Source organism: Bombina bombina, chromosome 4 (assembly GCF_027579735.1).
Source record: "Bombina bombina isolate aBomBom1 chromosome 4, aBomBom1.pri, whole genome shotgun sequence".
NCBI lineage: Eukaryota > Metazoa > Chordata > Amphibia > Anura > Bombinatoridae > Bombina > Bombina bombina.
The window spans coordinates 550846534-550874504 of NC_069502.1; the positions used below are offsets into that span (position 1 = coordinate 550846534).

The 27971-nt window shown below is 39.2% G+C and overlaps 1 protein-coding gene across 1 annotated transcript in view; it reads right to left on the reverse strand.

The window, feature by feature from the left end:
• Nucleotides 1–27971, reverse strand: part of CEP162 (centrosomal protein 162) — a 450005-nt gene that overhangs the window by 122021 nt on the left and 300013 nt on the right. Inside the window, exon 19 of the mRNA XM_053710490.1 lies at nt 9114–9240. Coding sequence (XP_053566465.1) covers nt 9114–9240 — 127 coding nt within the window. The remainder of the gene's footprint in view (nt 1–9113; nt 9241–27971) is intronic.

Genomic DNA, 27971 nt, shown 5'->3' on the forward strand with positions numbered 1-27971 from the left:
GACACTTGGGGAGAGCTAGATGCTAAACCCTCATTTCCTTCTAACCGAGAATCATCTATTGCAATATTTTTAAGTGCTAAAATATGCTCTTTATAATTTATAGACATATCAGTGCAAGTGGGACACATTCTAAGAGGGGGTTCCACAATGGCTTCTAAACACATAGCACAAGGAATCTCCTTGGTGTCAGACATGTTAAACAGGCTAGTAATGTAACAAGCAAGCTTGGAAAACACTTTAATCAAAGTAAATAACACTTTAAACAAAAACGGTACTGTGTCTTTAAGAGAAAAAAAGCTCCACAAACTCTTCAAAACAGTGTAAAAAAGCAGTAAATACAACAAAAGTTTTACAGTAGCATCATAAAGCCTTAGTAACTTTGCACAACTATGCAAATAAACAATTAACCCCTTAATGTAAAAACCGGATTGAAAAAACTTCAAAACCGGTAAAATAACGTTCAGCACCTTGCCACAGCTCTGCTGTGACGCCTACCTGCCCTTTAGGAACGATTTGTGGGGAAAAAAACCTCTTTACAGCCCTCAAATACAGCAGGAATCTCTGGAGAAGTAGCTGGATGCTTCTGAGGTAAATAAACTGTGCAACTGAAAATAGGCCCCACCCACCTCACTCGATGTTATTGGGCCTAGAAAAACACCACTGAGTGTTTCTTAAACTAGCTATGTGGGTTAATAACCCTTAAACAAGCCACAAAGACCCCTTAAAGTCCCTCAAAAAACGTTTTATTTGTAATTAAACTAAAACGTTTTTTCCTATTAGTGTCACCAGTAACTAATGAGCCCTTTATGCAAGCTTGGATTCCTCTTTTACTGAATACAGCTTACCTTTCACTCATGGGGATATTGCCAGCCTTTTCTATAAATAACACAGTCTGTCTAGAAAAAAATAGACTGAACATACCTTAATGCAGTTTAGCCTACAAACTGTTTCCCCAACTGACGTTTTCCTGTACTCTTCAGGCTTTGTGAGAACAGCAGTGGATCTTAGTTACAAAATGCTAAGATCATCATCCTCCTTGCAGAAATCTTCATCCCTTTTCTGCTTGAGAGTAAATAGTACACACCGGTTCCATTTAAAATAACAAACTTTTGCTTGAGAAAATAAAAACTAACATTTTTGTCACCACACTCCTCTTTGCCCTTCCTAGCAGTTAAGCAGGCAGAGAGAATGATTGGGGGGCTGGAGCTAAGGGAGGAGCTATATAGACAGCTCTGCTGTGGGTGCTCTCTCTGCCACTTCCTGTAGGGAAGGAGAATATCCCACAAGTATGGATGAATCTGTGGACTCGATACATCTTACAAGAGAAATAGTATTTTTTCCTGAACGAGTATATATATATATATATATATATATATATATATATATATGTATTACCACTTAGACAAGATAGGATTGAACAAAAAAATACTGGTCAATCAAAGAGGGACACAGGCTGCACTCAGTTTTCAAAAGCTTTATTACTGTGAAACTCCAAATAAAACAGACAAATCAGGTCGTCTATTCTCCACCCTAATTCCTAGTTGCAAAGTTAAAAACACCTTACAAACACACTCACTCACACATCCAGATTCAGCTAGATCATAGGATAAATGTCAAATACATAATAACTCTTCTGTTCACAAGAGAGTGAAAAATCACCTATTGTACGTAGCTGTCACTAAGTATTATCACATATGAACAGAGAGATTTAGTTACCAATACACAACAAAAAGTATGGGGCCCCAGTACTGAAGCTGTCGATATTATTACTGAATGTCCATATCCCAGGCTCATAAGTGTTAATACACGCTCTGGTTTAAGTTGAAACTCTTCAGTATAATGATTCAATGTTGCTGCTGCGCTACAGTTCTTATTGCTTCACTGTTCCAAGCATATAATCAAAGCAGACTTAATATGCACATCAGTTCATATGTATTGATTACTCCACACCGTGAATCAGAAGAATTCAAGTATTTGACATATGTCCATAAAAGAGAGACGCACTATGTACACTGTGGAAGCTGACGTAAACAGAATAGGTGTAACAGGGATTGTCAGTGATAACTTAAATAAAGGCGAAAGAGCGGCCCTGCAAGAATTAATTAAGAGGAAAGATCTAGTGTTTAAGCCGTCTGATAAAGGCGGCAATATTGTAATCCAGGAACAATATGAAAAAGTAGACCATCAGATTTATGAGAGGTCCTGTAATGAATTGATCTTTCTCCTGAATAAAGCTAGAAATGATGGCCTAATAAATATAAAGGAACATCAATCTCTGGTAAATCCCTACCCTGTGTTACCAACTTTCTACTGTATACCGAAGGTGCACAAAAATTTAAAAAGCCCACCTGGTCGCCCAATAATCTCGGGCATCGGTGGTCCGACCGAAGGTATCAGTAGATATGTTGACTATTTTTTGCGTCCATTTCTTGAATCCCTGTCCTCCTATATTAGCGACACAAGAGATGTTCTTAAGAAACTAGATAAAATTAGAATAGAGCAAGATTTGCTCCTGGTAACTCTGGATGTGGAATCCCTGTATTCTTCGATCCCCCATGAAGCAGGGTTAAATGCAGCTAGATATTTTCTTGAGTTGAGAGGGGAAGAATACAGGGAAAACACAGAATGGATACTTTGCCTGTTAGAGTTTGTCCTAAAAAACAACATCTTTTCTTTTGATGGCAAACTTTTCAGTCAACTCAGAGGAACTGCCATGGGTGCAACATGCGCACCTACGTACGCATGTTTGCACCTTGGCTACTGGGAAATTAAATATGTTTTCCACGAACTTTCAGAGTGGGTCGACAGGCATGTCGCACTCTGGTTACGGTTTGTGGACGACATATTAATCCTTTGGAAAGGAGATGAAAAGTCTGTTCGTGATTTTGTTGATATTTTGAATAACAACGATCTGAATCTGTACAGAAAAGGCCACTTTTCTGGAGTTAAACATCCTGAAACAGGATAATATACTACATACAAATATTCACCGCAAAAAAAACTGCGACAAATAGCTTGCTTGAAGCAAGTAGTCACCACCCTAAGCCCCAGAAAAAATGTGTACCTATTGGCCAGTTTCTTAGGTTAAAAAGATGTTGTTCCTCAACAAAGGTTTTCAAAGAACAAGCACAACTAATGGCAGAAAGATTTCTAGCCAGAGGCTATTCAAGGAAAATAGTGAAAAAAGCGTGGGTTAGAGCAAGGAAAACATCAAGAAATGATTTATTGTAACAAATAAGGATACACAGGTGAGGTTAATTACACAATATAACTCCCACTGGCATAAATTGAGACATATTCTCAATAGCCATTGGCATATCCTTTCTGAAGATACATCACTTCGGGGATGTATATCTGAATACCCATTATTAACAGCAAGAAGGGCTCCAAGTATTAAAGACATGTTGGTACACAGTGAATTTAAAAGAAATGAGACCAGAAATTGGCTAACAGTTGCACAACATCAGGTAGGAAGTGTACCCTGTGGACATTGTGTCTACTGCACATATGTTAAAAGATCTGTTACATTTTGCACTCCAACTAGGAGTAAAGCATATTATGTAAGGGAGAGAATTTCGTGTACCTCTAAAAATGTCATATACCTACTTAACTGCCCGTGCCCCAAATTCTATGTAGGTAAAACTACAAGAGAGTTAAAAAGCAGAATCAGTGAATATAGGGATGACATTAAGAATAAAGACATGGACAGCCTCGTAGCAAGGCACTTTAAATCTCACCATAACTCAGATCACACAAAATTGAAAATTATGGGTACTGAACAGTTAAAACAGAACAGGAGAGGTGGAAATCTTGACAGAATAATTTTGCAACATGAATCTAGATGGATATTTAGATTAAATACTTTGAGCCCAATAGGCTTGAATGAAAAAATAGACTATGTATGTTTCCTGTGAAAGGATGAACTGGCAATAGCCAAATTCGCTAATGATGGATTAATAAGGTATTATGAACATTAAGGTAAAAGTGTATACAGAAGCACTCTCTGACAAATATCATGTTCATGTTTAAGTAAATAGTGAATATCTATGACATGACAATATTGAAAGTAAGCTAAGAGATATGTGATTTAAAGTATCACTACTGCTATCAATAGTATGTTGATAATGTAGTCAAAAGATGAAAAGCAAGGAGATTTTGTAAAAACAACGATCTATTCTCACTATATCCCTAATAAGGGAATCTATATTGAGAATACAACATAAGAGTTGCAAAAAGTAAACGTAAACGTGAATGCGTGTATGAATGAGACAATTCTACTAGGTAACTGACCATAGTATGTTTAATGTAAATATGTAAATAATTAACACTCAATGGCCAGTTCCAATTGTTGCAGTTTAAACAGCTGAACAGATAACTAACCGCAATAAAGATGTCACAAAGCTAACGCTGTAGAAGGGGGTGGACCTAAGAGCCAATAGAAGCATAAAGTCTGGCACACACCCCCTCAGATCACATCTGACGAAGCCCCGACATGCAGCCCTATGTGGGAGGGGAGAAACGCGTCATGACTGAGGATGCACGTGAGGTGATCAGCCAATAATGGAACTCGCTAGACTCGGAGCAAAGGAGGACGCTGAAATGCACACTGTCAGGTAGCAAGTGAAAAAAGCCAGCCGACAATCAAAGTATCTATACGCCGACTCGTCTGTGAAACAAGTACCTGTAATTACACACTGGTTGTGCTAATAAGTCTTGCAGTAATTTGAAAGACAGCCTGGTTCTGTCTAGACAGTGTACATAGCGCGTCTCTCTTCTATGGACATATGTCAAATACTTGAATTGTTCCGATTCACAGTGTGGAGTAATCAATACATATGAACTGTTGTGCATATTAAGTCTGCTTTGATTCTATGCTTGGAACAGTGAAGCAATAAGAACTGTAGCGCAGCAGCAACATTGAATCATTATACTGTAGAGTTTCAACTTAAACCAGAGCATGTATTAACACTTATTAGCCTGGGATATGGACATTCAGTAATAATATCGACAGCTTCAGTACTGGGGCCCCATACTTTTTGCTGTGTATTGGTAACTAAATCTCTCTGTTCATATGTGATAATACTTAGTGACAGCTACGTACAATAGGTGATTTTTCACTCTCTTGTGAACAGAAGAGTTATGTATTTGACATTTATCCTATGATCTAGCTGAATCTGGATGTGTGAGTGTGTGTGTTTGTAAGGTGTTTTTAACTTTGCAACTAGGAAGGTGGAGAATAGACGACCTGATTTGTCTGTTTTATTTGGAGATTCACAGTAATAAAGCTTTTGAAAACTGAGTGCAGCCTGTGTCGCTCTTTGATTGACCAGTATTTTTTTGTTCAATCCTATAATCCTATCTTGTCTAAGTGGTAATACTTATTATTTTGGGACTGCTAGCACAGTCATGAGGCATTGGAATTTGAGCAACATTTAAGTGCACCACTGTATATTTTGAATTATTTGTTATATATATATATATATATATATATATATATATACAACCCTATTTTAAATGTGAAGAAAAAACTTGTAAGCGAGTCAGCCAGTGAAAAAGTTAAAATATAACTTTTATTGGAAAATAATAAAAATAAACATCAAAGTGTCCTGAGGCTAGTGCAACACCAGTCTTACATGTTTCAGCATTACGCCTTCCTCATAGACTGTGCTGCACTAACCTTAACAGCCTATTTAAATACACATAAGGAACACTGATGTCATATACATAGAAATAATTAACCTTTTAACAATTGAAGATTTACTTCCCTTAGGCAATGTTTAAGTATCACAGAGTTGAAATCGCTGTTTAACAAACGATAAAAGAGAACATAGACACAAAAAACAATGATATATTTATAACAGAATCAGTTTACCTATATATCTTAGGGCTCAAAACATATATCATAGTAAAACAAGAGAAAAACATAGGAAACTCTTATATGTATTCCTAATTAAGTTATATTTTGCTTTCTACCTATATAAGGCAATTATTGCTCTATCAATATTAACAATCTAGGTCATATTAGGAACATTGCTCTGAAAAGAATATATATCTTACTAGCAGCTGTGCATATACTATTCAGAAATTATAATCTTATATGAATATAAATATGAGAGCACGCTGTTATTCTATACCAAAATATAATATCATCTTTTCATAATCCCTATTCTGAAATGACAAAGACTACAAAAATAGGTTCAAAATATAACAAATCAAAGGATACTATAATGATGTTATATGTTATGAGCCTCTATGAAAGAATAGTATATGCACAATAGTATATGCACAGCTGCAAGTAAGATATATATTCTTTTCAGAGCAATGTTCCTAATATGACCTAGATTGTTAATATTGATAGAGCAATAATTGCCTTATATAGGTAGAAAGCAAAATATAACTTAATTAGGAATACATATAAGAGTTTCCTATGTTTTTCTCTTGTTTTACTCTGATATATGTTTTGAGCCCTAAGATATATAGGTAAACTGATTCTGTTATAAATATATCAATGTTTTTTGTGTCTATGTTCTCTTTTATCGTTTGTTAAACAGCGATTTCAACTCTGTGAAACTTAAACATTGTCTAAGGGAAGTAAATCTTCAATTGTTAAAGGGTTAATTATTTCTATGTACAGGGAGTGCAGAATTATTAGGCAAGTTGTATTTTTGAGGATTAATTTTATTATTGAACAACAACCATGTTCTCAATGAACCCAAAAAACTCATTAATATCAAAGCTGAATAGTTTTGGAAGTAGTTTTTAGTTTGTTTTTAGTTATAGCTATTTTAGGGGGATATCTGTGTGTGCAGGTGACTATTACTGTGCATAATTATTAGGCAACTTAACAAAAAACAAATATATACCCATTTCAATTATTTATTTTTACCAGTGAAACCAATATAACATCTCAACATTCACAAATATACATTTCTGACATTCAAAAACAAAACAAAAACAAATCAGTGACCAATATAGCCACCTTTCTTTGCAAGGACACTCAAAAGCCTGCCATCCATGGATTCTGTCAGTGTTTTGATCTGTTCACCATCAACATTGCGTGCAGCAGCAACCACAGCCTCCCAGACACTGTTCAGAGAGGTGTACTGTTTTCCCTCCTTGTAAATCTCACATTTGATGATGGACCACAGGTTCTCAATGGGGTTCAGATCAGGTGAACAAGGAGGCCATGTCATTAGATTTTCTTCTTTTATACCCTTTCTTGCCAGCCACGCTGTGGAGTACTTGGACGCGTGTGATGGAGCATTGTCCTGCATGAAAATCATGTTTTTCTTGAAGGATGCAGACTTCTTCCTGTACCACTGCTTGAAGAAGGTGTCTTCCAGAAACTGGCAGTAGGACTGGGAGTTGAGCTTGACTCCATCCTCAACCCGAAAAGGCCCCACAAGCTCATCTTTGATGATACCAGCCCAAACCAGTACTCCACCTCCACCTTGCTGGCGTCTGAGTCGGACTGGAGCTCTCTGCCCTTTACCAATCCAGCCACGGGCCCATCCATCTGGCCCATCAAGACTCACTCTCATTTCATCAGTCCATAAAACCTTAGAAAAATCAGTCTTGAGATATTTCTTGGCCCAGTCTTGACTTTTCAGCTTGTGTGTCTTGTTCAGTGGTGGTCGTCTTTCAGCCTTTCTTACCTTGGCCATGTCTCTGAGTATTGCACACCTTGTGCTTTTGGGCACTCCAGTGATGTTGCAGCTCTGAAATGTGGCCAAACTGGTGGCAAGTGGCATCTTGGCAGCTGCACGCTTGACTTTTATCAGTTCATGGGCAGTTATTTTGCGCCTTGGTTTTTCCACACGCTTCTTGCGACCCTGTTGACTATTTTGAATGAAACGCTTGATTGTTCGATGATCACGCTTCAGAAGCTTTGCAATTTTAAGAGTGCTGCATCCCTCTGCAAGATATCTCACTATTTTTGACTTTTCTGAGCCTGTGAAGTCCTTCTTTTGACCCATTTTGCCAAAGGAAAAGAAGTTGCCTAATAATTATGCACACCTGATATAGGGTGTTGATGTCATTAGACCACACCCCTTCTCATTACAGAGATGCACATCACCTAATATGCTTAATTGGTAGTAGGCTTTCGAGCCTATACAGCTTGAAATAAGACAACATGCATAAAGAGGATGATGTGGTCAAAATACTCATTTGCCTAATAATTCTACACTCCCTGTATATGACATCAGTGTTCCTCATGTGTATTTAAATAGGCTGTTAAGGTTAGTGCAGCACAGTCTATGAGGAAGGAGTAATGCTGAAACATGTAAGACTGGTGTTGCATTAGCCTCAGGACACTTTGAGGTTTATTTTTATTATTTTCCAATAAAAGTTATATTTTAACTTTTACACTGGCTGACTCGCTTACAAGTTTTTTCTTCATATCTGACAAGTGGATTGGGAATCCTCCCTGCGGTTTGCAGCACAGTGTTTTCTTTGATACTAGTAGGAGAGCGGGCGGAGCAAATTTCAGTGTGAGACACTGACTGAATAGTGTGCAGCAGTTTGGAGCTCAGAAGTGCCTACGTACCCTATCAAGCAGGAGACCAGCGGCTATCAAGTTGTGACCTGGATGCAGAGGAGTGACTAGTAAGTCTTTTATACCGGCAGGTCTATGAATAGTTGTGAGCTGACTCTGTGGCATTTTTGGATTTGATATATGGAGTGTCAGTGCGCTTTTTAAAGGGATATTGCTTTGTTGTGGATATCTATTTTAAATGTAACAACAAAAATTACCTTTACCATAATTAAAGGCCATTTACACCTGTCAGTCATTTTTTAAAGGTTGTGCAGAGAATGGCACTAGATAGACACTATTGCACTGCCTTTTTTAAGCTCACAATCTTGTCATATATGATAACCATTCATTTCTTCAGCTAATACCAGAACTCGCTACACAAAGGTTGAACAAAATACATTTTTTCTTCATTCCACAGTGATTATTTGAATGGGTAGTTATAATATTTGTTTTAATAATAAGAGCAAGAATTAGAAATAAAAATAGGCACAAAACGGCGATATCTGAACTTATATGCCTTTTTAGTAAAATATCAAACAAGTTGACTGACTGTGCACTTCTTTATATAAAACATTACCTGAGTGATGAGTAAGTTGGGCTTTAGCAAGATCCCTCTCTTTCCTCATCTGTATCAAATCTATCTCCAAGGCCTGTTTATCCTGCTTATATCTGTTAATCTCATCAAGAAAACTTTTTTCTTTCTTCTGTCATTAATATTGAAAAATAAAATAAAGATTTAGAGAATACATACTAAATTATACAAGCTTGAGCAAAATATGCATATCAGTGCACTAGTTTGCAGAGAACTCTGGCTATTTAGAACATTTGTATACAATGCAAATTATCAAGGAAAAAATATACTTCAAGCAAAGATTCTATAAACTGTTAAAATATTTTTGGAGGGCCAGGTTACAAGTGGCGCGTTAACAGTTATGTGCACGCGATAAGCGATTTATTGCGGCTGTCTGAGCACGTCAGGCTTTCCCTTCGTATTACAAGTTAAAAGTAAACTATCTTAAAAGCGCAATTTACACTAGAATGATTACCGTGTCCTCAGAGCTCTGGTTAACTGTTTTGCAAGATGAAAAAAGTGTCACAAAACACATCAAAAATACATTATTATGTATACATATGTGTATATATGTATTTACAAACATATATACACATATAAACACCTAAATACATATGTATACACACACACATATATATATATATACATATGTATACACACACATATATATATATATATATATATATATATATATATATATATATATATATATATATATATATATATATATATATAAGTGCATTGGAACCCTCTGCAGTCAAGTAGATGAAAACAAGTAAAAACATATTTATGCAATATTCATATTTAATAAAGTGTTATACTGTGTACTTACTGTAAATATTTCACAATGTTCTTCACATATTCCTTTGTACATTGATATTCCTATATCTATCTATGTACATATTTGTGCAAAAACAGACAAACCATTATATATATATATATATATATATATATATATATATATATATATATATATATATATATATATATATATATATATATATATATATATATATAGGCAGGTAGAAGAAAGTGCACTCCAAAGGACTTACTTGTTGATCCACTTTATTGTGAACGTTTTCGAGCCTAACCGGCTCGTCTTCAGACAGACAAAACAACAACCGTTGTTGTTTTGTCTGTCTGAGGACGAGCCAGGAGGAGGCAAAGACACCCCAGCCAAAGATTTAAATATCCCTCCCACTTCCCCTATGCCCCAGTCATTCTGCGGAGGGAACAAGGAAAAGTAGGAGAAACATCAGGGTATAAAAAGGTGCCAGAAGAAATAATATAAAAAGGGAGCCACCCATCAAAACAATCAATTACGGGCGGGGTGATGGACTCTCCCTGCCAGGAAGGAATTTATCTGGTAAGCATAAATTATGTTTTCCTTCCATAAGGCAGGGAGAGTCCACAACTTCATTCCTTACTGTTGGGAAAACTATACCCAAGCTCCAGATGACACTGAATGAATAGCGGGAGGGAACAGAAAAAAGAGGCGGACCCTATTCTGAGGGCACCACAGCCTGCAAAAAACGTTTCTCCCAAAAGCTGCTTCAGCCGAAGCAAACACATCAAACTTGTCAAATTTAGAAAAAGTGTGTAAGGAGGACCAGGTAGCCGCCTTAAATATCTGATCCATTGAGGCTTCATTCTTAAAAGCCCAAGAGGAAGACACTGCTCTAGTGGAATGAGCCGTTATCCTCGCAGGAGGCTGTTGCTCCTCTGTCACATAAGCTAAGCGGATGACACTCCTCAACCAGAAAGATAGGGAAGTCGTAGTAGCCGTCTGCCCTGTACACTTTCCTGTATAGATGACAAACAAAGAGGAAGATTGTCTGAATTCCTTAGTAGCCTGAAGATAGAAATTCAAGGCATGAACCACATCTAGATTGTGAAGCAAACGTTCCTTTGCTGAAGGAGGATTAGGACACAAGGAAGGAACAACAATTTCGTGATTAATGTTAAGATTCAACACCACCTTAGGGAGGAACCCTAGTTTAGTGCGTAAATCCGCCTTGTCAGCATGAAAAACCAGATAAGGAGGATCACATTGCAAAGCAGAAATCTCAGAAACTCTGCGAGCAGAGGCAATAGCAAACAAAAAAAGAACCTTCCAAGATAACAATGTAATGTCAACAGTATGCATAGGCTCAAACGGAGCCTGTTGCAAAACACTAAGAACAAGATTGAGACGGAACCCCAGATCTAAACACAGGTCTGATCCTAGCCAGAGCCTTAACAAAGGACTGCACATCCGGAAGCTCAGCCAATCTTTTGTGCAGTAACACAGACAGGGCTGATATCTGTCCCTTCAGGGAACTAGCAGATAGGTCCTTCTCCAGTCCATCCTGGAGAAAATATAAAATTCTGACAACCTTAACCTTATGCCAGGAAAAGTCATGCTCTTCACACCAGTACAGGTAAGTCCTCCATACTTTATGGTAGATACGACAAGTAACTGGCTTACAAGCTTGAACCAGAGTGTCGATAACACTCTCAGAGAACCCTTTTTTGGCTAAGACTAAGCGTTCAATCTCCACGCAGTCAGCCTCAGAGAATCTAGATTTTGATGAATGAAGGGACCCTGTATCAGCAGATCTCTGTGACAAGGTAACCTCCACTGATGACATTCCCACCAGATCCGCAAACCACGTCCTTGACGGCCACGATGGAGCAATCAAAATCACAGATGCTCGCTCCTGCTTGATGCGAACCACCACACAAGGGAGAAGCGGTAATGGAGAAAAAAGGTATATGATACTGAACCTCCATGGTACTGATAGGGCATCTATCAATTCCGCCTGAGGATCCCTCGACCTCGAACCATACCTGGGTACCATGGTATTGAGGCGGGATAACATGAGATCTATCTCCGGCGTCCCCCACTCGCTGCATATCTCTGCAAACACCTCGGGGTGAAGAGACCATTCCACTGGGTGGAAGGATTGCCTGCTCAGGAAGTCTGCTTCCCAGTTGTCCACACCCGGAATGTGGATTGCTGACAGCGTACATTTGTGAGTCTCCGTCCACTCTAGTATTTGAGATACTTCTCTTATTACCAAATAACTTCTTGTTCCCTCTTGATGGTTGATATAGGCAACCAAGGTTATATTGTCTGATAAATTGGGATGAACCCAGAATGGGCCAAACCTTCAAGGCATTGAAGATTGCCCGGAGTTCCAAAATATTTATCGGATGGGATGACTCCTCCTGAGTCCACAGACCTTGTGCCTTTCTTGGCCCCCCAAACGGCTCCCCAGCCGGAAAGGCTTGCGTCCGTAGTCACAATCTCCCAGGACGGTCTCAAAAAGCACGTTCCTTGGTGGGGCGTGTCTGGCCAGCAACAGCGTTACAAAGCAAATATGGAAGCTCCTCAACCCATCTAACTAACCTGGCGATTATCTTTAACTAGCAGGGTCATTGATAGCCACACTGACATAAATGGCCTTCTTTGGGAACTTCCACATCATTTGATACCACTATTGTTTGACACTTTTAATTTGGAAACCTAATCCACAGTATTATACTACTCGAGCAGAGGCCTGCATTAAGATCTTCATCACACTCTTCTGGCATCCGGGAACAACTAACCTAACACTAACAGTACTTACTGGGTACTAAATCTTGGTAACCACTACTGAGAAAGATGGAGCGATGTGGACAGACAGTGATGGAGGCGATAGACACCTGGGAATTGAAGGTCCGGTCACTAATGTCTCAGCACTACTGTGACTTGCACAGAGACCTAAGAGCTGTTCTGGCTCTATTTCAGCTGACACACGGGAGATCCAATAGGGATAGACATTCGCAAGCATGGAACCCCGAGAAGACATCAACACAAGTTGACATACCGCCCTCAGCTCAGCGAAGTACGCTGCAGCCCTCTCCATGTGGTGCTCAATATTGGGAGATTATCACGCATCAGGCATCTCAAGAAAGGAGAAATAATACAAAGATCGTTCCCCACCCCCATGTCTTCCAATCACCTCATTCAGAATTGACCTATAGTCATGGGGTGGGAGACGGCGAGCACAGAACATTAGTAAGTGACTCTGCATCTAACGGAGATTATATCTCTATCTGTGGGTGATATACCAATCTCGGCTGACTCCCAGTGCCTTGTAACTGAGGCTGACTTCCAGTACCTTGTATCTAAAGGACTGCTCCAGGGCCATGTCGGCTAATAGACTGAGAGATTTCCCTATATCGGTTAAGCCACATGGCTGACTGAGAGACTCCATACCATGTTGTTCACTAAGGCCTAGATTTGGAGTTTGGCGGTAGCCGTGAAAACCAGCGTTAGAGGCTCCTAACGCTGGTTTTAGGCTACCGCCGGTATTTGGAGTCAGTCAAAAAAGGGTCTAACGCTCACTTTTCAGCCGCGACTTTTCCATACCGTAGATCCCCTTACGTCAATTGCGTATCCTATCTTTTCAATGGGATCTTCCTAACTCCGGTATTTAGAGTCGTGTCTGAAGTGAGCGTTAGAAATCTAACGACAAAACTCCAGCCGCAGAAAAAAGTCAGTAGTTAAGAGCTTTCTGGGCTAACGCCGGTTCATAAAGCTCTTAACTACTGTACTCTAAAGTATACTAACACCCATAAACTACTTATGTACCCCTAAACCGAGGCCCCCCCACATCGCCGACAAATTTTTTTAACCCCTAATCTGCCGACCGCCACCTACGTTATACTTATGTACCCCTAATCTGCTGCCCCTAACACCGCCGAACCCTATATTATATTTATTAACCCCTAACCTGCCCCCCACAACGTCGCAGCCAGCTACCTACAATAATTAACCCCTAATCTGCCGACCGCAAAGAGCCGCCACCTACATTATAGCTATGTACCCCTAATCTGCTGCCCCTAACACCGCCGACCCCTATATTATATTTATTAACCCCTAATCTGCCCCCCTCAACGTCGCCTCCACCTGCCTACACTTATTAACCCCTAATCTGCCGAGCGGACCGCACCGCTACTATAATAAAGTTATTAACCCCTAATCCGCCTCACTAACCCTATAATAAATAGTATTAACCCCTAATCTGCCCTCCCTAACATCGCCGACACCTAACTTCAATTATTAACCCCTAATCTGCCGACTGGAGCTCACCACTATTCTAATAAATGTATTAACCCCTAAAGCTAAGTCTAACCCTAACACTAACACCCCCCTAAATTAAATATAATTTTAATCTAACGAAATTAATTAACTCTTCTTAAATAAATTATTCCTATTTAAAGCTAAATACTTACCTGTAAAATAAATCCTAATATAGCTACAATATAAATTATAATTATATTATAGCTATTTTAGGATTAATATTTATTTTACAGGTAACTTTGTATTTATTTTAACCAGGTACAATAGCTATTAAATAGTTAAGAACTATTTAATAGCTAAAATAGTTAAAATAATTACAAATTTACCTGTAAAATAAATCCTAACCTAAGTTACAATTAAACCTAACACTACACTATCAATAAATAAATAAAATACCTATAATTATCTACAATTAAACATAACACTACACTATCAATAAATAAATTAAATACAATTCCTACAATTAAATACAATGAAATAAACTAACTAAAGTACAAAAAATAAAAAAGAAATAAGTTACAAAAATAAAAAAATATTTACAAACATTAGAAATATATTACAACAATTTTAAACTAATTACACCTACTCTAAGCCCCCTAATAAAATAACAAAGCCCCCCAAAATAAAAAAATGCCCTACCCTATTCTAAATTACTAAAGTTCAAAGCTCTTTTACCTTACCAGCCCTGAACTGGGCCCTTTGTGGGGCATGCCCCAAGAAGTTCAGCTCTTTTGCCTGTAAAAAAAACCATACAATACCCCCCCAACATTACAACCCACCACCCACATACCCCTAATCTAACCCAAACCCCCCTTAAATAAACCTAACACTAAGCCCCTGAAGATCTCCCTACCTTGAGTCGTCTTCACCCAGCCGAGCCAAATTCTTCATCCAAGCGGAGCAAGAAGAGGTCCTCCATCCGGTAGAAGTCTTCATCCAAGCGGGGCAGAAGAGGTCTTCCATCCGATTGAAGTCTTCATCCAAGCGGAATCTTCTATCGTCATCCATCCGGAGCGGAGCGGCAGCATCCTGAAGACCTCCGACGCGGAACATCCATCCTGGCCGACGACTGAACGATGAATGACGGTTCCTTTAAATGACGTCATCCAAGATGGCGTCCCTCGAATTCCGATTGGCTTATAGGATTCTATCAGCCAATCGGAATTAAGGTAGGAATATTCTGATTGGCTGATGGAGTCAGCCAATCAGAATCAAGTTCAATCCGATTGGCTGATCCAATCAGATTGAGCTCGCATTCTATTGGCTGTTCCAATCAGAATATTCCTACCTTAATTCCGATTGGCTGATAGAATCCTATCAGCCAATCGGAATTCGAGGGACGCCATCTTGGATGACGTCATTTAAAGGAACCGTCATTCGTCGTTCAGTCGTCGGCCAGGATGGATGTTCCGCGTCGGAGGTCTTCAGGATGCTGCCGCTCCGCTCTGGATGGATGACGATAGAAGATTCCGCTTGGATGAAGACTTCAATCGGATGGAAGACCTCTTCTGCCCCGCTTGGATGAAGACTTCTACCGGATGGAGGACCTCTTCTTGCTCCGCTTGGATGAAGAATTTGGCTCGGCTGGGTGAAGACGACTCAAGGTAGGGAGATCTTCAGGGGCTTAGTGTTAGGTTTATTTAAGGGGGGTTTGGGTTAGATTAGGGGTATGTGGGTGGTGGGTTGTAATGTTGGGGGGGTATTGTATGTTTGTTTTTTTTACAGGCAAAAGAGCTGAACTTCTTGGGGCATGCCCCGCAAAGGGCCCTGTTCAGGGCTGGTAAGGTAAAAGAGCTTTGAACTTTAGTAATTTAGAATAGGGTAGGGCATTTTTTTATTTTGGGGGGCTTTGTTATTTTATTAGGGGGCTTAGAGTAGGTGTAATTAGTTTAAAATTGTAATATATTTCTAATGTTTGTAAAAAATTTTTTATTTTTTGTAACTTAGTTATTTTTTATTTTTTGTACTTTAGTTAGTTTATTTCACTGTATTTATTAAGGAATTGTATTTAATTTTTTTATTGATAGTGTAGTGTTAGGTTTAATTGTAGGTAATTGTAGGTATTTTATTTAACTTATTTATTGATAGTGTAGTGTTAGGTTTAATTGTAACTTAGGTTAGGATTTATTTTACAGGTATATTTGTAATTATTTTAACTATTTTAGCTATTAAATAGTTCTTAACTATTTAATAGCTATTGTACCTGGTTAAAATAAATATAAATCCTAAAATAGCTATAATATAAATATAATTTATATTGTAGCTATATTAGGATTTATTTTACAGGTAAGTATTTAGCTTTAAATAGGAATAATTTATTTAAGAAGAGTTAATTAATTTAGTTAGATTAAAATTATATTTAATTTAGGGGGGTGTTAGTGTTAGGGTTAGATTTAGCTTTAGGGGTTAATACATTTATTAGAATAGCGGTGAGCTCCAGTCGGCAGATTAGGGGTTAATAATTGAAGTTAGGTGTCGGCGATGTTAGGGAGGGCAGATTAGGGGTTAATACTATTTATTATAGGGTTAGTGAGGCGGATTAGGGTAATAACTTTATAATAATAGCGGTGCGGTCCGCTCGGCAGATTAGGGGTTAATAAGTGTAGGCAGGTGGAGGCGACTTTGTGGGGGGCAGATTAGGGGTTAATAAATATAATATAGGGGCCGGCGGTGTTAGGGGCAGCAGATTAGGGGTACATAGGGATAGCGTAGGTTGCGGCGGTTTACGGAGCGACAGATTAGGGGTTAAAAATAATATACAGGGGTCAGCGATAGCGGGGGCGGTAGATTAGGGGTTAATAAGTGTAAGGTTAGGGGTGTTTAGACTCGGGGTACATGTTAGAGTGTTAGGTGCAGACGTAGGAAGTGTTTCCCCATAGCAAACAATGGGGCTGCGTTAGGAGCTGAACGCGGCTTTTTTGCAGGTGTTAGTTTTTTTTTCAGCTCAAACAGCCCCATTGTTTCCTATGGGGGAATCGTGCACAAGCACGTTTTTGAGGCTGGCCGCGTCCGTAAGCAACTCTGGTATCGAGAGTTGAAGTTGCATTAAATCTGCTCTACGCTCCTTTTTTGGAGCCTAACGCAGCCATTCTGTGGACTCTCAATACCAGAGTTATTTTAAAGGTGCGGCCAGAAAAAAGCCAGCGTTAGACTCGCGGGTCGTTACCGACAAAACTCTAAATCTAGCCGTAAGTACGTTATAGTTGGAGATGTTTGCAGTTATGTTTTTTTTTTCAATTCCTGTTGGCGTGCACTTTAGACTCTTTTGGGTACCTATATATTTACTCTGTTGGGATCAAGTATGAGGTCTGTCACAGATAGAGCCTTTATATCTTCTCTCCATCGTATATTACTGTTTCCTGTAATATTTATGTTTATGTTGTTTAATGGGTTATGTTTTCTCCTGCCTGTTTTCTCTTGTTTATGCTATATATGTTTACACAAAGTGACTCTGCTAGTTCTTAGCATTATAGACTTTATTTAATACCTATGTAGGGTGTGATAGATGTTCAGGCATACCATTAGATCTTATTTTTTTGTCAGCTATATGATGAAGGCAACTCCCTCTCCACGTTTATATAAGGAGAGAGGCTTGAGATCTAGGACTAATTTACTGTGATGCAGCTTTTTGGATATTCTACTAATTTAGTTGTTTCTCCTGTACTCTGATTCTATGTTATATACTAACACCAGATTGTTTCTATTACAGGCTAGCTGCATAAGCCTGTCTGGCGACTCTCCAGTATGGATTGTGCATCAGGCTGTTATTTCTCAACCATGGAAGCATATGAAGGAGACCTGTAACTTGATTCGCAGACATGTTTAACGCAGTGTACTCCCTACTTTCAAATATAAGAGCCCCTACAATGGGAAACCGCTCAAATGTTATATTTAATTCAGTAATAGTCTCATTGATGGAGCCTGCAACTATAGAGCAGTCCAGATTGCAGTTGGTGTGCATACATATATTTATAGGATTATCTACATGTAGTTCATAAATCACTCTTATCTTGCCTTATGTTTCTATTGTTCAGACGCGACACACTACCACTACTGGAAGGTACAGACTAACATGAGTTATGTGCAGATATAGGACTTAGAAGTTGTCTAATCAAATGTTAACCTTAAAGCTGTTGTAATCTCAGTAGCAGAATGTATGGAGTTATTCCCCTCATAGCTTAAAGGATTACTTTCTGTTATAATTTTTAAGCTAAACAACTAACATATTAAAGTTAATAAACATTCATTAAAACCTACTGACCTATATTTTCTCCAAAACGAAGTTTCATAACGTTCTAAAAGTTATATCTTTTATTCACCGATGATGTCACGTTATCCTGCCCACTATTTTCAGCACTGCATGTTCAAAATACTTAAACCAATAACTTTGTGTTTAAAGCGCCATTTTGAAACCTAGGTACAGTATTGTAAACGGATTGGTACAGAGCAAAGGATACCCACGGAGTGGGTTTGGAAAACAATTAAATTTGCAGACAAGATTTCTGATATACGGTAGAGATATGTTAATGAAATGCTATTGATAAAAAGCGTATTTGGGGTAGTTAGTTAGTAACAGGCATAGAAAATATTTACTTACAGTGGCCCTTTAATGGATGCCCCTTTATAAATCATTAGGATCCATATTTTCCTCAGTTGGCTATATATTTATTTTGAAGACTAATAGTAAGTCATCTATAGGAGATGTTTATTCAGAGTCTTTGGGATAAACTTCTTTCACTTTACTAGGGAGTCAAAAAGACCATATATGCAGTCTAGAGGAGACATAGATAACTAATAGGAAGTTCTCCCATCTACAAATTTACATACTTTTCTTGTCATCTGGGTATTGGGCCTGAACCTGGGTGGCAGGGGTTAAATATTCAAGTTTGCAGGGAGTTATTTTCTTATTTTCTACTGCTAATATAGCTAAAACCCAGCTCTAAGCCTACAGTTATCGCAGTATTTTAATGTCATACAAGTATTATTAGCTTATTTAATTCATATGTTCCTGCACAGGCTACTAATTGTTCATTTACATACCAGGCAATGCTTCAGATTACTACATATTGGTGTTTTATATTTCATATTGCAATTAATAGATGATGGTTTTTTATATCCTCCATAACCCTAAGTACATATATAGTGAGTTTACTACATACTTGTATACCCGCTTATTATACCTCTCATTTGTCCTAAGATGAGCCCAAGAGAGACCCTTTTAATAATGAACCACATAATAACATTGCTGTTATCTTATTCATTATTCAGACACGACCCCCCCCCTCCTAACTACACTCCAAGGTCCAAGAGTGACCGTGTTTAGCATTAAAGCTCCTCCCCTAAATTATACAGAAAACAGAGGTCCATGAGTCGCCTTTTGATGTTATGGAGGTGCACTAATTCATTTTCGAGGGGGAAAAAATGAGGTTCCAGTTCTGCAGTTCAATAGTAACATAGCTAGACTGATCTTTTTGTATTCTCACAAGTTTTGTATGCTGCACCTTCTGCTTAATCCATGTGTATAATGACAAAACAATTATTGATGTACCTCTGTAAATCCTATTGAACTTTTGTTTAATTATGTTTATTTGAAATACCTCAATAAAAAAAAACAAAAAAAAACAAAACAAAACAAAAAAAACACGTGCCTTGGGACAGATGATCTGGACAGAGCCACCAGGAGAGCGAGTCTCTCGACAAGCTGTCCAGCATAATCTGTTGAGACAGATCTGAATTGTCGCCGTTCCTTTGTCTCAGCATGTATACTTGTAAGGGTCTGAGATGGAATCTGGCAAAAGAAATGATGTCCATGCAGGACACCATGAGTCCAATTACCTCCATACACTGAACCACTGAGGGTCTCGAGGAGGCCAGGACATGCAGAAGTTAGCTTGCAACGTCTTTGATCTGTGAGGAATATTCTCATGGATATGGAGTCTATTATAGATCCCAGGAAATTCACCCTTGTACTTGGAGCAAGAGAACTCTTTTCCAAGTTTATCTTCCATCCATGTGATCGAAGAAGACTGAGAAGGGACTTTGAATGTTTTTCCGCTAGACGAAAAGATAGTGCCTGTACCAAGATATCGTCCAGGTAAGGCGCTACTGCAATACCTCGTGTTCTGGCAACGGCTAGAAGAGCGAAATAAATGTGATAACAATAATCATAATAAAAAAGAAAAACCAAATAAAGTTCTTAAATAAGGATATATCCGAGTCCTCTGGATGAATTATTCAGCTTGCTAGCGTTCCTCAGTGAGATCCCATAGAAAAGGAAACAGAAAATTGCAACATAGTGTAAAACTATAACGGCTCGTGAGAAAGTAGTTGTTTTGTAACAAATGATTACTCACATTTGTTGGAGCTTTCGACTAAGCTCAAGGATATGCGCACTCCCACTTTATACTGATGGGAAAACAGTACACTAGGCAAATCTTGGATACAAATTTTATTAAAATATATAAAAGCGTCACAAGAGCCTTAATAACACCAATGTATTAGGGTACAAAAGCAAAGTTAATATAACAAATGCTTAGAATAGCCAATCCTGTAGAGAGGTAAATGGATCAGCAGATGTATGACTGCCGAAACCAATACCTCTTAATCACAAGGCAACAGCGCTACTACCCCAGGTGTCCTGGCTGATGTAAAGACGCAGTAAAAGTCAGATAAAACAGTTCCGTTCCGACGTACGTTTCGCTGGTATGCTTTGTCAAGGAATGAAAGTGTGCATGTCCAAGAATCCTTATAAATGGGTAATTGATGAGTCTTTTTGCCAGGTTTGTAATTGTGTCCTCCATTTTGGAAATTGGCATAGGGATCTTATACATTATTAAAGTTGATATGTTTTTACGATCTTCTTTGTATCTTATACATATTAATAATATATGCGTATGAGTTAAGATAAAACACAAAATTTGAAATATTATGCACTATAATGTTATAGCATTAAAGATAGAAAAAAGGCTATAAAAAACGGATAACTTTATTCCCATTGCATTTACAATTCATTTTAATGCTAGTCATATATACGGGTATTAATCTTTAGCCCTTAGTATTAAAAGTATTAGTTCATAAAGATATATAATATTATTATTATTTCGATCTCTATTTCAGGACCGATACCATTTTATTGATATTGAGTTCAATTTATACAGGCACTTCATTTAACTTGTGACCACTTCATGTAATTAAGGATAGTTATATCACACTTTTTACAAAAGAATTTAACCTTAAATGTTGGCACGTTGTTATGTCTATGTAATTCACTCTGTACCATTTTGTTAATTCATACTTTCAATGTGTGGAAATCTGTAATGAGCTTACACTGAATCCCACTATGAATGATATAAGTTATGAATGTTGGTACATTCTTTTATGTATTTAATTTTATATCATATGGGTCCTAATTAATGAAGATTAATTCATAGGATTTTTATCTGACAAATTTTTTCTAATAGTGTGTTTGGAAATGAAATAAGGGTGTATAAATCTCATGACCTTTATGGCTGTTCACTTAAATATCTTTCACAAAAAATGATGAATTTCAAAGTCTTTGTTGAGTCTGTTGGGTATGAAGCTATCCATAATGTATATCCACTTCATTTCCAACTGGCCCAACCTGTTTTCTAGAGCCCCTAGAACCTTAGTAAATATCCTTGGAGCAGTAGTTAGGCTAAACGGAAGAGCTATGAACTGGAAAGCTGGTCCAGAAAAGCAAACCTCAGGAACTGAAAATCTTCCCTGTGAATCGGGACATGAAGGTATGCATCCTACAGGTCTATTGTGGTCATAAACTGTCTTTCCTGAACCAGAGGCAGGATTGACCGTATTATCTCCATCTTGAAAGAGGGAACACTCAGAAACTTGTTTAGGCACTTTAGGTCCAGAATTGGATGAAAAACAAAATTTATGCTTACCTGATAAATGTATTTCTCTTGTGGTGTATCCAGTCCACGGGTTCATCCATTACTTGTGGGAAATTCTCCTTCAACAGGAAGCTGCAAGAGGACACCCACAGCAGAGCTGTCTATATAGCTCCTCCACTAACTGCCACCCCCAGTCATTCGACCGAAGACGAGCAAGAAAAAAAGGAGAAACTATAGGGTGCAGTGGTGACTGTAGTTTAAAAATAAAAAACACCTGCCTTAAAATGACAGGGCGGGCCATGGACTGGATACACCACAAGAGAAATAAATTTATCAGGTAAGCATAAATTTTGTTTTCTCTAGTAAAGGTGTATCCAGTCCACGGGTTCATCCATTACTTGTGGGATACCAATACCAAAGCTTTAGGACACGGATGAAGGGAGGGACAAGGCAGGAAACTTAAACGGAAGGCACCACTGCCTATAAGACCTTTCTCCCAAAAATAGCCTCCGAAGAAGCAAAAGTATCAAATTTATAGAATTTAGAAAAGGTATGAAGCGAAGACCAAGTCGCCGCCTTACAAATCTGTTCAACAGAGGCCTCATGTTTAAAAGCCCATGTGGAAGCTACTGCTCTAGTAGAATGAGCTGCAATTCTTTCAGGAGGCTGCTGGCCAGCAGTCTCATAAGCTAAGCGAATTATGCTTCTTAGCCAAAAGGAAAGAGAAGTTGCCGAAGCCTTTTGGCCTCTCCTCTGTCCAGAGTAGACAACAAACAAAGCAGATGTTTGACGAAAATCTTTCATAGCTTGTAAATAAAACTTTAAAGCAAGAATCACATCAAGATTGTGTAATAGACGTTCCTTCTTTGAAAAAGGATTAAGACATAGGGAAGGAACAACAATCTCCTGATTGAAATTCTTATTAGATACCACCTTAGGCAGAAACCCAGGTTGTGTACGTAACACTACCTTATCTGCATGGAAAATCAGATAAGGGGAATCACACTGTAAAGCAGATAACTCCGAAACTCTTCGAGCCGAGGAGATAGCAACTAAAAATAGAACTTTCCAAGAGAAAAGCTTAATATCTATGGAATGCAAAGGTTCAAACGGAACCCCTTGAAGAACTTTAAGAACTAAATTTAAACTCCATGGCGGAGCAACAGGTTTAAACACAGGCTTGATTCTAACTAAAGCCTGACAAAACGCCTGAACGTCTGGAACCTCAGCCAGACGTTTGTGCAAAAGAATAGACAGAGCAGAAATCTGTCCCTTTAAGGAACTAGCTGACAATCCCTTCTCCAATCCTTCTTGGAGAAAAGATAATATCCTAGGAATCCTGACCTTACTCCATGAGTAACCCTTGGATTCACACCAATGAAGATATTTACACCATATCTTATGATAGATTTTCCTGGTGACAGGCTTTCAAGCCTGAATTAAGGTATCAATGACTGATTCGGAAAAACCACGCTTTGATAGAATCAAGCGTCAATCTCCAAGCAGTCAGACGTAGAGAAATTAGATTTGGATGTTTGAAGGAACCTTGAAGTAGAAGGTCCTGCCTTAGTGGCAGAGTCCATGGTGGAAAGGATGACATGTCCACCAGATCTGCATACCAAGTCCTGCGTGGCCACGCAGGGGCTATCAAGATCACCAAAGCTCTCTCCTGCTTGATCTTGGCAATCAGACGAGGGAGCAGAGGAAACAGTGGAAACACATAAGCCAGGCTGAAGGACCAGGGCGCTGCTAGAGCATCTATCAGCACTGCCTTGGGATCCCGGGACTTGGACCCATAACAAGGAAGCTTGGCATTCTGACGACACGCCATGAGATCCAGTTCTGGTTTGCCCCAAAGTTGGATCAACTGGGCAAATACCTCCGGATGGAGCTCCCACTCCCCCGGATGAAAAGTCTGCCGACTTAGAATCCGCCTCCCAGTTCTCTACTCCTGGGATATGGATAGCTGAGAGATGGCAAGAGTGAACCTCTGCCCATAGAATTATCTTTAAAACCTCCAACATTGCCAGGGGGCTCCTTGTTCCCCCCTGATGGTTGATATAGGCTACAGTCGTGATGTTGTCCGACTGATATCTGATGAACCTGACCGCAGCTAGCTGAGGCCAAGCCTGAAGAGCATTGACTATCGCTCTTAGTTCCAGAATGTTTATCGGAAGGAGGGCCTCCTCCTGAGTCCACGAACCCTGAGCCTTCAGGGAGTTCCAAACTGCGCCCCAGCCCAGAAGGCTGGCATCTGTCGTTACTATAGTCCATTCTGGCCTGCGGAAACTCATTTCCTTGGACAGATGGACCCGAGATAGCCACCAGAGAAGAGAATCCCTGGTCTCTTGATCCAGATTCAGTAGAGGGGACAAATCTGTGTAATCCCCATTCATCTGATTGAGCATGCAAAGTTGCAGTGGTCTGAGATGTAGGCGGGCAAACGGAACTATGTCCATTACCGCTACCATTAATCCGATTACCTCCATACACTGAGCCACTGATGGACGAGAAATGGAATAAAGAGCACGGCAGGAAGTTAGAAGTTTTGACAACCTGACCTCTGTCAGATAAATCTTCATTTCTACTGAATCTATCAGAGTTCCTAGGAAGGAAACTCTTGTGAGAGGTGAGAGAGAACTCTTTCCTTCGTTCACCTTCCACCCGTGAGACCTTAGGAATGCCAGAACAATGTCCGTATGGGACCTGGCGATATGAAAAGTTGACGCCTGTATCAGGATGTCGCCTAAGTAAAGGGCTACTGCTATACCCCATGGTCTTAGAACCGCCAGAAGGGACCCTAGAACCTTCGTAAAGATTCTTGGTGCCGTGGCTAACCCGAAGGGAAGAGACACAAACTGGTAATGCCTGTCTAGGAAGGCGAACCTGAGAAACTGATGATGATCCCTGTGTATCAGAATATGTAGATAAGCATCCTTTAAATCCACGGTAGTCATATATTGACCCTCCTGGATTATAGGTAGGATGGTTCGAATAGTCTCCATCTTGAAGGATGGGACCCTGAGAAATTTGTTTAGGATCTTGAGATCCAAGATTGGTCTGAAAGTTCCCTCTTTCTTGGGAACTATAAACAGATTTGAATAGAAGCCCTGCCCCTGTTCTTCCTTTGGAACTGGGTGGATCACTCCCATAACTAGTAGGTCTTGAATGCAATGTAAGAATGCCTCTCTCTTTATCTGGTTTGCAGATAATTGTGAGAGATGAAATCTCCCCTTTGGAGATGAAGCTTTGAAATCCAGAAGATATCCCTGGGAAACAATCTCCAGAGCCCAGGGATCCTGGACGTCTCTTGCCCAAGGCTGGGCGAAGAGAGAAAGTCTGCCCCCCACTAGATCCGGTCCCGGATCGGGGGCTACTCCTTCATGCTTAGAGGCAGCAGCAGGCTTTTTGGCCTGTTTCCCCTTGTTCCAAGCCTGGTTAGGTCTCCAGACTGGCTTGGACTGGGCAAAATTTCCCTCTTGTTTTGTAGAAGAGGAAGATGAAGCTGCGCCACTCTTGAAGTTTCGAAAGGAACGAAAATTAGTCTGTTTGGTCCTTAACTTGTTGGACCTATCCTGGGGAAGGGCGTGGCCTTTTCCTCCAGTAATATCAGAAATGATCTCCTTCAGTCCAGGCCCTAGAAAGGTCAGTGCATTTGATACACATTCTAAGAGGGGGTTCCACAATGGCTTTAAACATAATGAACAAGGAGTTTCCTCTATGTCAGACATGTTTAACAGACTAGTAATGAGACCAGCAAGCTTGGAAAACACTTTAATAAATGTGAAAAAAGCAATAATAAAAAACGGTACTGTGCCTTTAAGAGAAAAAAACTACCACATAAACTGCAAAACAGTGAAAAAAGTAGTAAACTCTACGAATTTTTTATAGTGTATATAAGGGACTAAAGCAGCATTGCACCCACTTGCAAATGGATGATTAACCCCTCAAGCCCAAAAACGAATTAGAAAAACATTAAACCTGTTAACAAACAGTCAAACACACTGCCACAGCTCTGCTGTGGCTCCTACCTGCCCTTAAAAACGATGTTTGCAGGAACAAAACCCTCTATAGAGGTCCTATAAGCCAGAGGACTCCTTCAGGGAAGCTGGATGTCTCAGACTGAAAACGAAAATAGGCCCCTCCCACCATGCACTCAAAGTCAGAGGGCCTTAAAAAAGTACTCCTAGGAGTAATCTAACAAGCCATGTGGAAACTAGGCCCCAAATAAAGATTTATCACCCTAAGAGAAAAAACGTTTTTATTTATAAATCATGCAAACGTTTTTACACTAAGTAATATAGGTATTAACATGAATATTATCCCTTTTTGCAAGCATGATCCCAGTTGTTGTTAAATCACTGTATCAAGCTTACCTTAAATATACCAGGCACTGTCAGCATTTTCTAGACCTTATCATCTCTCTTGAAAAAAATATACTGAACATACCTCAAAGCAGGCAATCTGCAGACCGTCACCCCAACTGAAGTTTTCTTTCCATACTCTTCAGTTATGTGTGAGAACAGCAATGAACCTTAGTTACAAACCGCTAAGATCATCAAACCTCCAGGCAGAAGTCTTCTTCCAATTTCTGCCTGAGAGTAAAAACAGTACAACGCCGGTACCGTTTAAAAATAACAAACTTTTGATTGAAGGTAAAAACTACACTAAGTCACCACATCTCTCTTGATACTTCCTTTCTTGTCGAGAGCTGCAAGAGAATGACTGGGGGTGGCAGTTAGGGGAGGAGCTATATAGACAGCTCTGCTGTGGGTGTCCTCTTCCAGCTTCCTGTTGGGAAGGAGAATATCCCACAAGTAATGGATGAACCCGTGGACTGGATACACCTTTACAAGAGAAATGTATTTACTAAAAACCTCCCCAGCACACTCTACACCTCAGCGCTAAGCTGAGGTGCCTACCTGCTCCTCCTGACACGGAATGCCAAGCTTGCACTTCCGATCGGCAGCAGAACAGGAGCGACAGAGAGGAGAAGCGGAAATAAGCTGTGCAACTGATTTCCTTGATCAAAACGGCGTAAAAGGAAACGGCACGCTAAAAGGAGGAGACACGCTTCCTTGATGACGTCAAGCCATGTACAGGCGAAAAACGTCTAGCCGCTAAATTTAATGTTTTGAGACACTAGCAGCCCCCACATTAAAGTGACTGCACCTATAAGCAGTACGCTTCTGAGCTACCAGTTGGAGCGCAAATTTGCATTTCTGCGAGAGATGTATTTTTTTTTTTTAGTGTGCGCGTTAATGTGCACACGTATTACAAGTTGAAAGTAAAAAGAATATGACTTTGCGGTCGCATCCTCGTGCTCAAAAGTGTGCAACGCACAAGTGTGATTGCATAATCACAATTCCCCATAGAATTTATTGGAGCCCCATTTTCTTGCCGAAAAACTAACAGCCACAGCTGGCGCAACCCCGATCTAAACAACACAATATATATGTATGTTAATGTATACAAATATATTTATGTGCTTATATGTGTATATATTTTTTAAAATACATATTCACACATATAAATACATACATATATATGTATACATTCATATACATATTTATTTATAGACAAACAAATATGAATACATGTGTTCCTATGGAGCCCTATGCACTTTCGGCCCGTAACATCTCATAACTTTAAGACAGTGTTAATATGAATGTTACTGTACTGTTACATATATTTTTTGTTTTGTGACACTTTTTGTTACTTAAAGGGACATGATATTCTTCCTTTTTTTCCTGCAGCTGGGCAGTAACTGATAAAAGATAACTTTTTACACAGCACTTAGTCTGGTGAGCTGAGGAAATTGTGAGGTAAAATATCTTCCTTTTTCACATATAGATGCTCAGGTGATATTTTCCTGTCAGTTTTTTA